The 19086-nt window shown below is 34.3% G+C and overlaps 1 protein-coding gene across 1 annotated transcript in view; it reads right to left on the bottom strand.

Moving 5' to 3' along the window:
- Positions 1-19086, bottom strand: part of LOC132102906 (ephrin type-B receptor 5-like) — a 46175-nt gene that overhangs the window by 4732 nt on the left and 22357 nt on the right. Inside the window, exons 4-14 of the mRNA XM_059507622.1 lie at positions 16504-16667; positions 15937-16232; positions 7210-7365; positions 5922-6193; positions 4482-4563; positions 3505-3629; positions 2232-2394; positions 1136-1250; positions 955-1010; positions 503-619; positions 117-364 (exon numbers count right to left, since the gene is read on the bottom strand). Coding sequence (XP_059363605.1) covers positions 117-364; positions 503-619; positions 955-1010; positions 1136-1250; positions 2232-2394; positions 3505-3629; positions 4482-4563; positions 5922-6193; positions 7210-7365; positions 15937-16232; positions 16504-16667 — 1794 coding nt within the window. The remainder of the gene's footprint in view (positions 1-116; positions 365-502; positions 620-954; positions 1011-1135; positions 1251-2231; positions 2395-3504; positions 3630-4481; positions 4564-5921; positions 6194-7209; positions 7366-15936; positions 16233-16503; positions 16668-19086) is intronic.

Below are 19086 nucleotides of genomic sequence, written 5' to 3'. Positions count from 1 at the left end.
GGTTCTTTTTAAAATAATACATAATAATACAATAAAGAATAATATTTATTTCATTTATATATATATATATATATAGACAATTTAATAGAACTTAACATCATGTATTTTGTTCTTACTCTGAGAAAGGCATCCATGGGGCCATTCTCCATAAACTCTGTGATAATGCGTTGAGGAGGTGTGTGAGTGATCACACCTTCCAGTTTCAGTACATTAGGGTGGTCAAACTGGCCAAGTACTCCGGCCTCACTGAGAAACACGTTCTTCTCATGGTCTGTCACTCCCCAACGTAAAGTCTTAACCGCGACCAGCATCTCTCTACGACCTAATGGCCTGTACCGGCCACGGGACACCTCCCCAAACTGAGCTAGAAAGAGAAATCCAATCATTACAGAATTTTTTTTTTTAATCGCTAATGCTTGTTTTATCTGATTTATACACTTTGTGTCAAGCTAATGTTATCTTGCCTCTGAAGAAGTGACAAACGTTCAACACATGTACTAACCAGCACCAATGACCTCTTCGATCTTTATGTGAGCAGGGTCGATTTCTCGTGCAAACTCTTTGACTGCCTCACTGGGGTCTTCATAAGTGGAGGGGTCTACGTAATATTTCACCCCACCTGAATGAGTAACAAAATCCACACAGACCACCTAATGACTGGTTGTCACAGACATGCAGCTCAAGGTTTCAGGCGGAATAAAGTAAAACCACAAATATGTAAACCACAGTCAGAAACTACTGACACAGCTCATTTATCATCCTTTGTCAAAATAGCTAAATTCTCACAAACCCCTCTTAATTGCGGTGTAGACATAGTACTTTACTGAATCATAGTTATTACATATAAGCAATAATTACTAAGTAGTCTGAATACAGCCCGCTTTAGAAGATGAAAATATAATGTACATGTAGTGACTGTTGGAGAAATGTAGACAAATATGCACTGCAGTTCACCTCTGTTGCTGATGTATCTCTGAAGTCTGTCGCTGTAAGGGCTTTCTCTCCTTTTACTAGTGGCAAAGACACAATAACAGTGATGCTCTTTTATTCTTTTACATGCAGTAAAACAGGTCTCTCTTTGTTATCTATATATATATCACATAATAGCTGAGATGAAGAGTTTTGATGTACATACCTTCGAAACACAAACACAATAATGATCGCGATCACAACCAATAGAAATGCTGCTCCGCCCATTACTGATCCAATCATAAGAGGCAGGCGATTTTGAATCTGCTTTGACTGTTCCTCTACAAAGTGAAAAAAAAAAATGGCAATACCAAATTAAATGAAATAATTTGAAAATAAAAATATTAGATTCACACAACTGTTCAGAATTTGAGACCGGTATGTTTTTTGAAAGTATCTTTAGCTCACCAAAGTTGCACTTATTTAATAAAACATAACATAAAAACAGTAATATGTGAAGTGTTTTTACAATTTCAAATAAAAGTGTGTACATGTGATGGCAAAGCTGATTTTTTAAATATAATTTCTCCAGTCTTCAGTGTCACATGATGCTTCAGAAATCATTCTAATATGCTGATTTGGTGCTCAAAAGACTTTTGTTATTATTATCAATGTTGAAAATATTTGTGCTGCTTAGTTTTTGTAGAAACTGTAAGTTATAAATATACATATACTATGTACTTATTATAGTAATTACAATAACTATGTAATAACTAGGTACTAACCCTGAGCCTACCAATAAACCTAACCCTACCTCATGAAGTTACCTTGTATTGCCAGAAATTTCTTAGGTAAATACACTGCAAGTACTGTAAGTACACGTAGGCTACTGTAAAATAAAGTGTTACTGTAATTTCTTAAAAAAAAAAAAACCTTTTACTGACCACATTTGACAACTATTGTCAAAATATAAACATTTTATTAAAAAAATATATTAAATTACTTAAATTACACAAGAGGATGTTGCAAAATGTGTTCATTTTGTTATGGGGATACTTTAAGCAAATAATTTGTCGGAGTTTGTCTGACAAAAAAGTTAGAAATCTCTGAATTAGGGTATATTTACATATGCATTTGTCCTTTGATTGCTGAACAAGTGGCATTTAGTACTGGAGCATTAGTAAAGAGAAATTGCATCTCTTATTATACCTAAAACTGAAAATGTAAAGAGACTGCAAACTTAATAGCCTATGAATATGCTTGCATATGTTGGCTAGAATGATTAATTATGTGTGACATTTTCTGTTGTGTTCTTGGCCTACCCATTGCTAGAGTGCTGAAGTAAATGGTGTGGCTGTAGGGTCCGTAACCTCTCTCATTTCGGGCACGGATCTGGAAGGCGTAGATGGAGCCTGGAATCAGACCTCCAACCGTCACTGTGTTGGTTTCACTGAACACGCTCATAGCACTGTCCTCATCAGACCCCTACCAGAGAGACAAAGCACCATCTCTGTGATGACCAGACAATATCCGTTTCCACAATGATTACACAATGTTTTATATTGATGTAAAGGGACAGTTCACCTAAAAAGGGAAATTATGTCATCGTTTACTCAGGTTGTTCCCAGTGCTATTTCAGTACTATTTATATACTATCAGCATTTTTGTTTTCATTTTAATTCTTGATCATGTTTTAGTAATTTTTTATGTACTTTTGTCATTTTTATTACTATTTTTTTTTATATTTTTATTTAGAAAATTACATCATTATTTACTCTCATGCCATTTCCAGTGTTATTATTTATAAACTATTATAGTACTTGTTTTCATGTTCATTTTAGTTTACATTTTAGTAATTTTATTATGTGGTTTTGTCATTTTATTATTGTTATTTTTCTATTTAGCAATTTTCTATTCTATTTAATTTGAGTTAAAGTAATTTTAGTACTTAAACTTGTTTTCGCTAGTTGCGAAGGTAACTTTAAAACGCTTGCGTAAGTTCATCTAATATTTATATTTTATTTCAGCTTTATTTCAATAAAAAATATATATTTAATACTATTTTAATAGTTTAATATCCTTAGTTAACAATAACATCATTAGTCATTTCGAAAAAGGCTTTTTTGTGCAATTATAAACGGATAGCACATCTAAAAATGAAAAGCATTTACTCACCATCATATTGGTTATGATGTTGTAGTATTGTTTTATATAGTATTATTGTAATACTTTAACTTAAACTTATTTCAGTTCATTTGACATTTTTAAGTGTTTTGAGTGTGCAATTTTTCATTTAATAATTACATTTTAATTCAGCTTCATTGCAATTACAAAATAAATAAATATGTTTAATAGATTTAGCTTTGTGATCAGATTACACTTTTTCATGCAGGTATTCACAGTTATTCTGATGAAAGATTCCTTTAAAACTGGGATGTCAAGAGAGTTTAGCTCCAGCTCTAATTAAACACTTGAACCAGTAGACCTACTACTTGAAATCTAAAGGTAGGTGACATGTTGGAGCAGAACTATGGCCCTCCAGGAGCTGAGTTTGACACCCCTGCTTTAATATTTAGCATAAATAACAGTAATGACCTTGTCATAGTACCGGAGCTGGTATTCCAGGATGTCCCCGTTGGGCCGGCCAGGCTGAGGCCAGGACAGTGTGATGGAGTCATGAACTCTGTTCAACTGGTGCAGCATGGGCACCTCAGAAGGCACTGAGACACAAACATGTAATTATACGTGTGACCACACGGGGGCTCATAACTTCATAATAAGCAACTACTTTTAGATATTTAAAACCATCACAAATGCTTCGTTTTTTGTAAATGTTAAGAACTACAATACATGCTTGGATTCTCATGTAGGCCTAAATAAGACATTTGCATTATGCTTTGGTGCATGCTTGACGGTTAGTTAGACATTGCTGAAACCTCATCAGTGTTAATGAGGTCATGAGTTAATCATTCTCCTCTTGCTAGCCCCCTGACCCCCTTCATCTCAAATGATGTCTCTGTCTGTTAATCAGTCATGAGGAAGCACATGGATAGGTGACTCCTATCCTGTGCCTGTTCAATCAGCAGCACACAAAGCTTAAATAATGCTAGTTATCTAAACTAGTCATATATCTGCAGAATCCATCTGAGATTGATTTACTGCTATAGATAGAAGGGAGAGAGAGAGACAGCAGGAGAGAGAGAGAGGGGGGGGGGGGGGTCTGAATTGCGCCTTTTCCAAAGTTTCTGTGGGCTGCCACATTGATTATCCACCCTCCATTCTCCATCTCTCTCTCCGTCTCTCATGCTGCTTTCTTGACCATTATATGAAATGACAGTATATCGTGACCCAAAGCCACCTGGGTCCAGATAGCAGATGAAGAAAAAATTATGAACGGAAGAGAGAGATGGATGGACAGACCCAAGGGGAGAGGAAGCGGAAAGACAGGCGTGGAGGACGACTAGACAGTGATGGCAGGAGACAGACGCAGAAAGACATAGATACACTGAGCAAACAGTTTGGTGCAAACACATATTGTGGATAGTCCCAGGATACATTTGCTTTTCTTGTACCTGACTGGCTGGTGGTGAAGTTGATGCTGGCGAACTGAGGTGGAAAAGGGCTGAGCGTTGACACTTCGTTTATTGCTTGAACCTGTAAAACCAGAGCTCATATTGCAGCTATGCTCTTCCATGCACATAAGCTGCATTAAAGTATAATAATGAGCATCTTATGGGAGCAGAGACCAGGGCTGGTTATCACACTTTTTACTTTTATAAAAATTTCTCAGGGTAGGTTTCTGTATGGGAACTCACGCTACTGTTCAAATTTGGGTTTGGTAAGATGTTTCTGGAAAAAAGTAAAGAAAATAAATAAAACCTTTCTATGCTCAAAAAGTCTGCATTTGTGTTCCAAAATAAAAAAATAAAAAAATCATTTAATATGAAGATTTTCTGCACAAGAAACATTTCTTCTTATTGTTAATAAAAACTGTTATTTTGTGTGTGTGGAAACCATAATACATTTTATTTCAAGATTCTCTGATGAATGGAAAGTTCACAGGATCACATTAATATTACAATTTATTACAATTACAAATATTTATTACAATAAATAAATATTACGTATAAAATGTATTACAACAACAAAATATTATTGCAATTTATTATTAAAAAAATCGTACTGACCCCAAACTTTTGAATATTAGTGTACATTAACGTTTTGGCTGTTACGCATGTTTGCAATAATTGAGAACGAAAAAAAAAAAAACATTTAATTGACTTATTTTAAAAAACAACCTTCAATAGCGTGGAAAGTTGTCACAACTGTCCTGTCAATTAAGTAAAAAAAAGGATTAATCACACTTTTTCTCTAATTAATCATGATTAATCGCATATTAATATATTTATATTGTCATAATTTCACATCGAATGTATCTTATTGTTCTTGATAGCGTGTTAACATAGTCTACCGCTAGCAAAATGATGCCAGAATATATATATATATATAAATGTATATATTTTTACATGATAGGTAAAAATTGATAGCCTGAATGCACTGTAAGTCGCTTTGGATAAAAGCGTCTTCTTAATGCATAATTTAATTTATATATATATATATATATATATATAGTAGGGTTGACGAAATTTGACGAAGCAATTATTGTAGCATCCATAAATACTGTATATATATATATATATATATATATATATATATATATATATATATATATATATATATATATATATATATATATATGTATATATATATATATATATGTATATATAGAGAGAGAGATGATTATATATTTATATAAATTCATATAAATTTATAAATTTATCAAACATTTTCCCCTTGTGAAAACTTGCCCCAGTCTCTTTTATATGATGCTCTCTTTTCTTCAGTATGCAAAATATTCACTGTGAAACACTTTTTTTTTTTTTCCAACAACTGAATCCTGTTATTCTATAATGTTATTCCACTATGAGACTCTATATGAACAAAGTGGTTACCTGTATGAGGTAGGTGACCCTAGTAAGCAGGTTTTTTAGGGTGACCCTTGACTGCTTTAAGCCAGTTTGAGAGGGGGAAAAAGTGACAGTATCTCCACACCAGGAACACACGCTTGGTGGCGTGTTAGTGGCAGAGGGGCAGATTCGACACACCACCCCATACCACACTTCACTTCGTCCACCCATGTCTGCAGGAGGTCTCCAGCGCAACGACACCCCACCCTCCGAACTCTCATACTCCCATGACAGAGACACCGGTGCTGATGGAGGGCCTGAGAAAGAAAACCTGAGGTTATTCACAAGCACCATTAGCACTCACCAGCTCCTAAACCGTCTAATGATTAGCCTCTATAAACTAGAATGAGAACAGAAATTTAAACATTGGAGGGATTTGGTTAATATTGGGGTTGATGGCAAATGTGTCCATGACAAAGAAAAGGGAAATCTTTTCAAATTAAAAAAAAATGTAATTAATATTTTGTGTCAGTTTCATTAGTAAATGAATTCTAAATTAATTTGTGTGAATTATGGGAGTAACTTAAGGTGCAAAGTTGTCCATTTAAGGGTACTGCCCCAGTGACAAGCTGATGTATGCCTAAGGCAAGTTTGCACAATGTTTTTCGAGCCTGTCCTCCAACAAAAAACGACCATATAGGTCGTTTGTGCAAGCATTTATTACGACCTATATTTACGTTTTAAAGTTAAGCGCCCTCTAGCGGGCGTAAAAATAATGTCAGTATCGCGTTGCGTCTGTCGTCATGAATTGACGTATAACGTCATTACCAATCAAAACGTACGTTTATTTAAATGCAATGTGTGGGCGTATGTTTTACACCGATCTCACAGTATTTCCTACATATTTTACTAGGTGGCTTATTCGTTCGAATGACCACACCTAACCCCACCCCTAAACCTAACCCTCACAGAAATTATGTTAAATTATGATTTATTGAGCATATACATTTTCGTGCACGTCCGTTCCCTGGGATTGAACCCATGATAGCATGATTACATATCAAGGTAAACACAATAATCTACTAACTGAGCTACACGAAACGCAAACCAGAGGGCAAATAAAAGAGTACAAAACATTAATATGAAAACGACCTTTTGCCGATATGGGCGCAATTGTAGTATACGCTCTGATGGGTCGTATTTCAGGGATTTGGACAAACGACCTATACAAGCGTATTGGTTGGAGGACAGGTTGTGTTTTTCTGATAGTATATTTACAATGATTGTTTGTTCATTGTCTTATTATCTTATAAATAGCTAGTTGCGCTCTTACTTGTGCAGGCGGTGGTGTTGGCATCAGTGTGCGCGCGATAGTAACCACTCCGACATTCACAAAGTTTAGACCCTTCTGAACTGGTTCTGCTGTTAGCTGGGCACTCTGTGCATGAAACTGAGCCAGCTACTGGTTTATAGGACCCCATTGAGCACGCTATTGAAAGGAGAGAAAAGAAAAAAATTATAATTATGGCACAAGATGTACTCAAGCTGTTTGGAAAGTCTCAGATTCCTGCTTTGGAATTCTGTCAATTACACCAGGAATGGGATGCCGAGTACAGAAGGGGAATGTAATGATCCAACTGGATTCAGTGACTGGCAAATGAAACGTAAACTGTTGCTGAAGAGAACTGAAAAAAAAAATGTTTTAAACACACTCAATTAGTGGGTGCAAATTTAATTAGCAAGTCTTACTGTTCTCTCAGGCACTTGATTTATTTAGTCAGATGTTTAATTACTGAGAAAACAAAGAGCAAAAACATTGTTAGAGTGAAATCGCTCGGCTTGATTGTTGTTATCCTGACAGAATGTAATCCTGTGGGAAATCGCTTCTAGTTTTGTATCATGCCACATAAATAAAAGACATAGATATCAAGCTGTCAGACCCACTCACCACCCAGTGATATAATTGTTATGACCCTGAGATTTCTGATTGGCTGTTAATTTGAGTCATTTGCAAGAAAACACTGCCTTATTGGATTCTTGCAATTGGATATAATGATATGCTCGGCAGCTGTGAAACATGTCAACCTTTCATCGGAGATCGATTGTTACCCAGCTTGAAGCTCAGCAACGAACTCCATCCTTTCATCTGTGTGGTTACAAAACAAACCACAACAAATGGAAATGAGGTACATTGGGGAATCAATATGTTTGGATAACCCACACTGAAATGTCTAAGTGAATCATGCTTATCAAACAATATAACTGCTGAGCCACAGAAAAGCTTGTATTATGACACTTGTGACAGGAATGCTGTGATCTGTTGAAGTACTTTGTCACAGAAATCCTGTGACACTGTAATACTTTAACATAATTACAGTTGATAGAGTTAAGGGTTGCCGTTTCATTCTTGTCCTCTGCTCTCAAGTGAGTAGACAGCTCAGACTCCTATAACACATTAAAAGCACTTCAATGGCAGATAGAGAGAGAGGGGAAAAAGAGATTTAAGTTTTCAGAAAGCTAAAAAGGATTTTTATGTTCTTGCTTGTCTGTCAGATTTGATATTTGCTTCTTAACACTACTGTGAGAAGTGAGAAGGAGCGAATGAAAGATGGGCAAAGTGAGAGAAAAGAAAGTGAGCATTGTCCATCTATCTTTCATGTGGTTGGATTATTATCTAATGTATTCTCCACTAGCTGTGACAAAAGACATGTTTTAGCTACAAAACTTCTTCACTCCTCAGACAACTCCTACACCTTTCTAAATGTCTCGTTCCTCTATTCACACTCCCTGTTCGATCGCTTATCAGCTAATCAGTGTCTCATTTCCTTTTCTAACGGCCACTATTTAGCCAAAAGGCATCTAGTTTCCTCATAAAAATAATTAACACATTTAATAACTGGCCCAGATTTCTTATCTTATTAATGAGGTGGCATCAGTTTGATACAGTTGCTGATCAGAAGACACAAAAGTTGTTTTTATGACATGCATGTCTGGGGTTAGAGTAAAAATACAGTAATTTTCTATGTGTTAGATTTATGTGTCATATCCATAGACTGTCATATCGTGAACAATGACAAAATGCTCTTCTTGAGGAAATCTGCTATAAGCAATGTTGAGAATGAAGGGTTTAGAGTTGTCAGGAGACTGAAATCACTGTGGAGGCAGTAAATGTTTGAAATATTTAATAATGTTGTTTACAGCTTGTCCTTCTCCATCACATGGTAAACTGTGTGGCTTGGATGCTGCCAGATAAATCAAGCTGATCCTAGAATGATGATTCTATTACAAATGTATCAAATTCTATCAATTTTTCTATCAAATTAGATAATCTTATATATCTGACATATATATACATGTACTGTATATGTACACACACACACACACACACACACACACACACACACACACACACACACACACACACACACACACACACACACACACTTTTTGTGAAAAGTGGGGACATCCCAAAGGCGTAATGGTTTTTATACTGTACAAACTGTATATTCTATGGCCCTTCACCAACCATACACCTAACCCTAACCCTCACAGGAAACTTTGTGCATTTTTACTTTCTCAAAAAAACTCATTCTGTATGATTTATAAGCGTTTTGAAAAATGGGAACATGGGTTATGTCCTCATAAGTCACCCCTTCCTTGTAATACCTGTGTCATACCCATGTCATTATACAAAGTTGTGTCCTGATATGTTACAAAAACAAGAGCACACACACACGCGCACACAAACGCACACACACACACACACACACACACACACACACACACACACACACACACACACACACAGAGACATATATACTGTTTGTGTGTGTGTGTGTGTGTACACTAACACAGACACACACACACATGATTAAAATACAGTACAAACAATAATCTTGTGAAATAATATTACAATAAACAGTTGTGCTGCTTAACATTTTAAATTGTGATGTATTTTATTTCATGATTCTTGGATGAATAGAAAGCTTAAAATAACTTAGAATAGCTTAGAATTCATTTAAAATATAAATCTTTTCTAATATTGTAAATGTCTTGAATGATAAATGTTATGAAATATATAATTATAAATGAATTAGTTTTGTAATTATATATTACTTTTAACTACTTTATTTTAACGCATCCTTGCTAATATTTATAATGTCAGATATAATATAAAAACAAACCGATTCTGATATGTATCCCAAGTATATGCTCCGTTACCAGAAAAAAATGATATATATATATATAATATATTTTACTATACAATCAAATATAACTTCATAATTTAACAATACAAAATATTTTAAAACATTATATTTTTATATTTATATTATATTGTGTGTGTGTTTGTATATATATATATATATACACACACACACATATATAATTTAAAAGTTTTTTCTCCCTCCTATTATTATATTATATTATATTATATTATATTATATTATATCATATCATATCATATCATATCATATCATATCATATCATATCATATCATATTATATTATATTATATTATATTATATTATATCTATTATATTATATTATATTATATTATATTATATTATCAGTTTACTGAAAGTGCATGCTGTTTTAAGCTGGTTTATGTGTGTGTTATGTTAAATCAAGAGAGAATTAAACTAGGCATTGGTGGGGGAGGGGCTGCTCATGTTTAAATAGAGCACGGCTCAAAGAAATACAAAACTGATGAAAAATTAAATTAGTTGTATTCAGAGAAGAAGTGAAAGAGACATTGAAAAAGATGCAGATGAAGGGAAAATGTAAAAGCAAATGGGCAGCGAGCGCGGGAGACCTCGGTGAAGTGTATAATTTGCCGTTGACATATTACTTGGTATTTAGATCGCTGACCCAATTTCTCTCTCTCTCTCTTTTTCTCCCTCTGTCTCTCTTCCTCTGGTTGCTCTCATTCTCTTTATTTGGCTTGCAGCATTCTGACTAAAGCACAGATGCACAAACACACATAAGCGCATGAACACACAAACAACAAACACAGTGACTCACACACAACTTCAAAATCAGGACATAAAAAGGTATGCACTTCATATTCAGTACTCTGTTTCGCTCTCTCGTTCTCTTTCTCTCTGTGTATATCTCATGTAGAAACCACCCAAGAAAATACATTTCTCTCTAATTAATCTACATAATTATCCCATTTAATGTGATATTATTTGCTTGTAATGCACTGCTGGCTCCTGGCATTACACAATACTCTCATTTTCTGTTAATTAGATCAGGAACAGCTAAACTAGTGACTAACAGCTCCTGGATGCCCCATCTGTAGCGGACAGTCGTTTAATAGCACATGATTTGAGCAAGATAAAAAATAAATCATGCATACACAGAATAAAACACATATTGCCAACTCCTTTGGCAGGGATTTCCCCTCACAAAACATTAAAAATAAAACATTCAATCTGCACTGGAGCAGCTTGTGAAAATGAGCAAATAGGCAAACTTCTACTACTCTACTATCAACAAGAATTTATTTATAGTAATAGTGCCAATATAATGTTTGTAACACAAGGAAACTCTCAGCAAATTATAAACACCCCTGTGGTCACCAGTTACATTTTGGTTTCATCCTTTCTAGAGAAATCACAAAAAACTGCACTGATCAAAATGCAAGTTAAAATGTCTCTGAATACACCAGGGACTGAATGACAGAAATCAAGAGTCGGTTTTATGCTATTTGAATGGCCTTAGCAACATGGTGGATATAAATAATACATCAAATCATACATTCAGGCCTGAGATTTAGTTTATTAGTATGTCAAAAGTGGGAATGAGTCATTCCACCTATAAAAAACAACAACACTGCATCTAACAAAAAAGGTTATTTATATGCCTTCCCAGAATCTGGAAGATTCTGTAAATGACATTTGATATTAGACACAAGTGGATGAATAGATGCACGTTCAGCGGTCCACTATGCAAAGTAAGTTTTCATGTGTGGATGAGCAGGTTTAATTGTTTCATCTGCTCAGTCATGCTTCATCGACTAGAATCTTGAAGGACAACTGAGGTCAAAGCAGAAGAACATGTCTGTGGGCCTTTGAGACTTGCTCTTTAGGGAACAACTCGCCCATACTAGTCTCAAATCTAATATCATTTGTCCTGAAAATATTACTACAATTTTTTTTTTTTTTACATTTAGATTACATTTGTCATCATCTAACATTCACTTAATCTTGATAACAGATTAAGTAATAAGTATATTAACTTAATAAGTATATTAAGTATATACGTATACTTAATATAAGTATAACGTTATACTGAACGTTACAACGTGATGCCCAAATTCACTTGTAGCATTTAAAAGACTTATTTAATATTTTAGTGTTTAATCTTCATAATTCAATAATTAATATTTTTAGCAGCTTTTATTAAGATATTTATTCATATTTGGCAAATGGAAAGCAATTGTAAGCTACTCTTGACCAGACAGCAAAAATGCATAATAGGATAATGTTTTTATATAAAATAAGTTAATAAAAAGGTGTGAGGTTTATGCTTAAAGGAAATTCTTATAAAAGTTCTAACTAAAATCTGTAGTTTATACTTAAGTCATTTATGCTTAAAGTTTAGTGAAGTGAAAAAAAGAAATTGAATAAAATAATATATATATATCTACTCTCTCTCTCTCTCGCTCTCTCTCTCTCTCTCTCTCCTAAGAGCTAGGTTGTAACTGATTACATGTAATCTGGATTACATAATCATATTAAAAAAAATAAGTACTTGTAATTAGTTTGAATCACATTTTAAAATACTTGAAGTGTAGACTACAGTTACTTTTTTATTGATAACATGATTACATATTATTCAGATAGCTATAGATGATTCATTATTTATTGATTTCTCCCTAATTCCTTGTTTTTTATCTTTTAAATGACCCTTTCTGAAATAGCCTACTGTTTATATACATTCAGAAAGTTTTCCAGTTTTGTGGCCCTTCACACAAAGACCAGTCACTAGGCAGGTGGCTATAATTACACAGAAAATTGAGAGGCAAAGCAGTATTTGACCTCTTTATTTACAATAATCATTTAAATTTTAAGTGTTTTCTTAGCATTTCAATAATGCAACTATGTCTTTGGAAGGCTTTTGTCTTTTAAACACATAATGGCAAAAATTAATGTTATTTCTTAATGCAGGATATTTTCTATTTTTAATAAGATTTCTATTTTAGCTTATCTATTTTAAAGTATCACAAGTTTTTTGTATATATATATAAAGTATCACAAGTTTTTTGTATATATATATATATATATATATATATATATATATATATATATATTAAGCAGGACAACTGATTCCAACATTGATTCCAAACAAGCTTTGCATTACAGAAATAAATTATATTTTAAAGCATAATAAAATAGAAAACCATTATTTTAAATGTTAATACAATTTTACAATTATACTGTATTTTTTGGTATTTTTGGTCAAATAAATGCAGCCTTGATGAACAGAAGTGACTTCTTTAAAACACATTAAATATATATATACTCAAGAAAACACATCACATAATAGATCAAAACTGCTGCGCTCAAAATAAAACTTGTTCCACACACGACTCCATCTGTCCATCTAGCATGTACTCTATGATCTCTGTGCTCCAGTCTTTAACTTGTATCCACTATGTCCTTCCCTTTCCTCTTCCCTGAGGTTTCTGTCACTTGTTCAGCTGAATGGCCATTACATCAGCGTGACCTAAATGTGTCACATCCCTCTCTTATCCCACTCTCTCGCCGTCTCCCCACCACTCTACTTTCGTCTTCAAGATATCCCAAAACTTCTTCACTGATTTACTCGCATCGCCCCCAGAGTTTAACCCCTTTCAGCTCTCCTCCACTTCTGTTTCATCTCTGTCTCTCCTCCTCTCTGACCTCATTCCCACCATTGCTCGGATAAACAGAAAATTAACTTGGTGCAAAAACATTCCTCAAATTCTTTCCCTTTTAGTTTCTCCTCTGTCAGCCAACAGACAATACCAAAAAAACAAAACAACAAAAAAAGACAAAATTCCCACAGAGATGCATAATAATGCTGACAAAGAGACAAGACAAATAAAGACATGCACACAGGTACTGGATGCCACAATGTAGTTAATTTCAGGCACAATATGTTTATTGCTTATATATAAAGCTAATTATAATTACCACAGACCAACTCCCCTGAGACATTCCTTTTCAATATATATGAAAGACAGCTGCAGTAATTTGTTTATATAATAAATCTACACTATCGTTAAAAAAATTTAGGTTGTAGCATTTTTGAAGTCCCGTATGCTCACCAAGGCTCTGTTAACATTGTAAAATATTATTACAAATTAAAACAACTGTTTCTATTGAAATATATTTTAAAGCTTAATTTTCAGCTGTCATTCCTCCAGTCTTCAGCGTCACGTGATCCTTCAGATCATTCTAATATGTTGATTTGGAGCTCAAGAAACATTTCTTATTAATAATAATATGCTGGTTAATGTTTTTGAACATAGCTATACTTTTTTGTTTCAAAATTTCTTGATACATTTTTTTTTGAATAATTTAGAAAAAGCATTTATCAAGAAAATGTATATATCAATATAACATTTTTACTGTCACTTTTGATCAATTATTATTTAGTCAAGTATTTAACTTTTACTTCCCTAACATAACCATAACAGAAAACATTTTAAGTTTTCCTCCTAAGAAATATTATGTAACTAATATTTTTCCAAATGAGGACAGTCGTTACCCAACACATGGACACAAATTTGTAACTTGCATTCACAAAACAGTGCATGCAATGCAGCACTTGTCTTTTGTGTCTTTAATTAGATCTGTGTTTACGGGCGTCTTCTTGCTTGCCTGAATACACCGTGTGTCATTTTCTGTCCATCAAATTCCATTTATAATTACCATGACAGGAAGCCCGCAGAGTTCTGATTCAAAGATAACTGACACAACGATGATGCACGCACAATGAAATGATAAGGTGAGTGAAAGGGGATTGCTGGTTAGAAGTATTTGTCAAACGTTAGAGGATCATGTAAATGTGATGAGCTCAGGACCAGCCTGTGAGTTTGTGGTGTCCCAGCAAGATCCTGTAAATGGGCTCCACCTATACTGAAAAAATATTAAAGCTAAACAAACTGCACTGAAGTAAAATCACTACAAATAAGCACACTGATTGTATGTAAGTTGTTGAGAAATAACATGTTAATATTTTTTTTCAGCATTAGGCTAAACTAGGTGAATGTATAATGAACAGTGTAAATTGAAGGTGCTTTAGTTACTATTGATTGTTACCTTTCAGCTTTTATAAATTCACCTAAATAGTAATGTGACAGAACAAATAAATTATTGGCAGTACAAATATATATATATATATATATATATATATATATATATATATATATATATATATATATATACAAATAATCAGGTTGAGAGATTACCGTAAAGGCATAAAAAGCACTTATATAATAATTTTATAGAATATTAAATTGGTTAAATTTGAAAATCATTTTTGTAGTCATTTGTTGAGTAAAACTTATAATGCTTAAATACTCTTCCTAGAGTCTCTTACTATTACTGTAAGAAAATATTAATAAAGACTTTAGTTTAATTGTTTAGATTGTGAACATTTGTTTGTTTGTTTTTGATTCACTATCCTTCAGTACTTTTGTAAAATTCAGATTCAGAAATGATTCAGTGACTGAAAATAAATATCTATTTATTGATTTGTCACCACCTACTGATGTTAACGATGTCACTGAATGAATGAATCAGTTCATGAATCTGAAAAAATATTTTTAATAGATAGATAAAAGCAACAACATTTGAGTCACTTGTATTTATCAAAATCCCCATCATATTACAGCTACGTTTTGTTAACTCACCTAATCAAGCCAAGCTATCAAGATTAGGCTCAAATCCAGTCACTGAATTATTCAGTGAACAAATCTGAACAAGTTTCTTTGGTGATTGGATACAATAATTTGAATCACTGAGATGAATCAAAATTCCCACCATTAGAATACATGTTTGTTTACTTACCTAAACAGGCCGAGTCATTATGATTGGGCTCATATCCGGCATCACACGTGCAACCTCCAACAGGAACCAGCCATTCGCCTTCTGTGTTACAGTGCATTCTTGGTGCAGTCCCACCCTGTGATTGGCTATGGGGTACACAGGTGCCAGTCACCGGCACTAGAGATGTTGGCTCCGCCCCAGAGGGCGTGGCTGGGTAGAAGGCCAGGAAACGACTGGTTGCTGGACAGCGACGATAAAATATGGAAACACCCATAAGTGACACGCAAGCTCCGCTGTCTACTATTGCTAAAACAAACCTGAAAAAAAGAGAAGAAACGAAGAAAGACAAAAAGAGAGTAATGAAAAGAGACAGGCGACAGGCTTAGTAGCCAGCAAAACATCTGTTGAGACCACACAGACTAATAACTGTTGTTTGTTTTCATATTCAAACCACATCAAGGTAAATATCAACACTGTGGCTGATCCTGAGCGACCACATTCAGATGGATCTTCATTTCATCTGCACACAGTGACCATCATTCATCAGGGGTTTTGGGGAGATAGGGAAAAGGCAAAAGGTCATCGTACCCTTTGTGTGTGAGAGGAGCAAAACTGCGGGTTTTGATGTTGATGCGTCGGGCGTTCTCAGATTTGTACTGGTGAGGTAGACTTGGCTCCACACGACTGAAACTCTTGTCTGCTGCGATGGTGTCGATCTTCACCCAGCCTTCTCTCGTCTCTCCACTGGAAGGCTAGAGCAGAGAAAGACAGATCCTTAGAGAGAACAGCTTTCATGCTAATAATGAATATGTCTGTCATGTTTAGGGAGAGATCACACAGAAATGATAATTCTGACACATTTTGAAGAATGTGCATGCACTGCTTGTCCTTGCTTCATAGAAACATTAAAAACAATTCAAATATTAAATATACTTTACATTACGGGGCTGCTGAATGCTTGAATGACGAATGTTCTAAGGGGTGCAATTATTTTCAGGGAAACGCATGGCTAAAGTGTAGTTCCAGGCAGGTCTTGACATGTCCAGATCACTTCACCAATTGATTTCAGTTATTTCAAATGTCCTTACAGCCTAAAACAGCAAAATACCTAAAAACCCATACCGACACTTGATCAGGCAAATATAGTAAACAACAAGATTAAAAAGACAAATTATTTCCATGTTTTCGCAAAACAAAATTATGTACGGAAAGCACATACAGTGGGTATAGAAAATAATCACCCCCTATTTCACATTTTGTAATAGTACAATAGTAATCGTGTGTACGTTTTAGTAGATTGAGGGAATGAATTAGTAAATCGTGCACACAATTTATTTACTTTTCTTGCATGTCATGTGCGGGGCTCCGTACAAAACAGATGTTAGTAGCAGCATTAAAAACAACAGGATTTGGTTTTACTTTGAGCATTTACAGTGGCTGCTGAAAATTCAGCTTTGTCATTACAGGAATAAATTAACTTTTATAATATATGTATATAAACAAGTTATATTTTAACAATAATGGCCGTTTTTACAGTATTTCTGACAAAATAAATGCAGACTTGCTGAGGATAACTCAAAAACATTTAAAAAAAACTCTTACTGACCCCAAACTTTAAACGGTAGTTTATATATATTAGTATTCCAATATTCCAAGTCTTCTTAAATCATACAACAGATTTGTACAATGAATGGTGATTGGGCACTTTAATTTGATCATTTTTAATGCTGAGTGTTTATTGCAGCTGTTAATTGGACACAAGCTCCAATCTAGCGCTTCCCTGCAGTTGCCCCGCTATCAACTCTAGTGAATTCTTCAAACAAAATGCCATCAGATGTGTCCCTGTAACCTGGAAACTCTGGTCTTTCACAGAATAAACAGGTTTGGCGCTACATGAGGGTGATTAAATAATGACAGAATTTCAGTTTCAGGAGCTATTTTTAGTGTGGCAGCATTGCATCTAAAAGATTAACTAAAAGGCAAAAAAGAAGCGATGACAAGGGCTTTACATCACAGAGATGTTGCGAGACCGGCAAAACTAAAAGAAAAGTATTTGATTTACATGATGATGGACCACATCACAGTTCCCGAGAGATAACAACAGCTTTTATTTTTTGTTTTTAGCACTATCTTCTCCCCTGAGGAGTCATAAGCCACACAAACCGCAGAGGCTCCACATAACAGAGTCGTAAAACCAGACTGTGTGTTTTCCTCTAACAAACACGACCAGGAAATTGCACTTGTAAGATATACATCCCTTGAGGCGATCCTGCCCAGAAATGTCTAAAGATATATATCCAATGGTGCGGATATACACATTGTTAATTGAACAATTAAGAAATAATAATAATGAAATTAGTATTTAATTTGAATTATGCAATGAAAGATACACTTCACGCTTTAATATTTTACATGAATATATTTTTTAGTGGAAGCCTGGGGGCACATGTCAGAGGTATCATGTAGGTTTCATCTATTCTGCCGAGTGAAGCATCTGGGGAAGTGTAGTTCATACAATATACAGTTCAGTCACTCAAAGACAACGAGGGTTTTATTTTCTTCAAAAGCGACTCCCATGGACTGCTGCATCATAACAAATGTTCCAAGTATGTCTTAGTCAGTCAAACAAAACAGAATGCTACAAGACTGAATGCTGCCAAAATCCTTCATATGATGTCTGTGTATGGGTGTAGGTCAAGGTATCCAACAAACCAGCATTTGATAACAAGCTAACACACTCATGTTAGTTTTAGGATGCTAGTCTTAAGTTGTGCACACTGAAGGCTATAGATATGACCTCAAGATGTCTCCTAGCTTGTGTGGGACAGGAGACATGATCGTTTCTGTAGTGATCTATGTTTTTGGGGGTAATACTAACATGAAAAAGTCCATTCATCATCTCAGGTCATATTATATATTAATATTTATTTTCTGGGCCATTCGTTTTTCTATTAGTGTTGGTTTCATATGATTTTAACATTTTTTTTTTTAAAGAAATTAAATTGATCAAAAGTGACAGTAAAGTCTTTACCTTGTTTTTTTTTTCATTATTTCATCAGAGGATGCAGGAAAAAGGATCACAGTTTCTACAAAAGTATTAAGCAGCTGAGCTGATTTCAACATTGATTATAATAAGAAATGTTACTTGAGAAAATCAGCATATTAGAATTA

This window comes from Carassius carassius, chromosome 24 (assembly GCF_963082965.1).
Source record: "Carassius carassius chromosome 24, fCarCar2.1, whole genome shotgun sequence".
Classification (NCBI taxonomy): Eukaryota; Metazoa; Chordata; class Actinopteri; order Cypriniformes; family Cyprinidae; genus Carassius; species Carassius carassius.
This window is presented reverse-complemented; position numbering and strand designations above follow the sequence as displayed.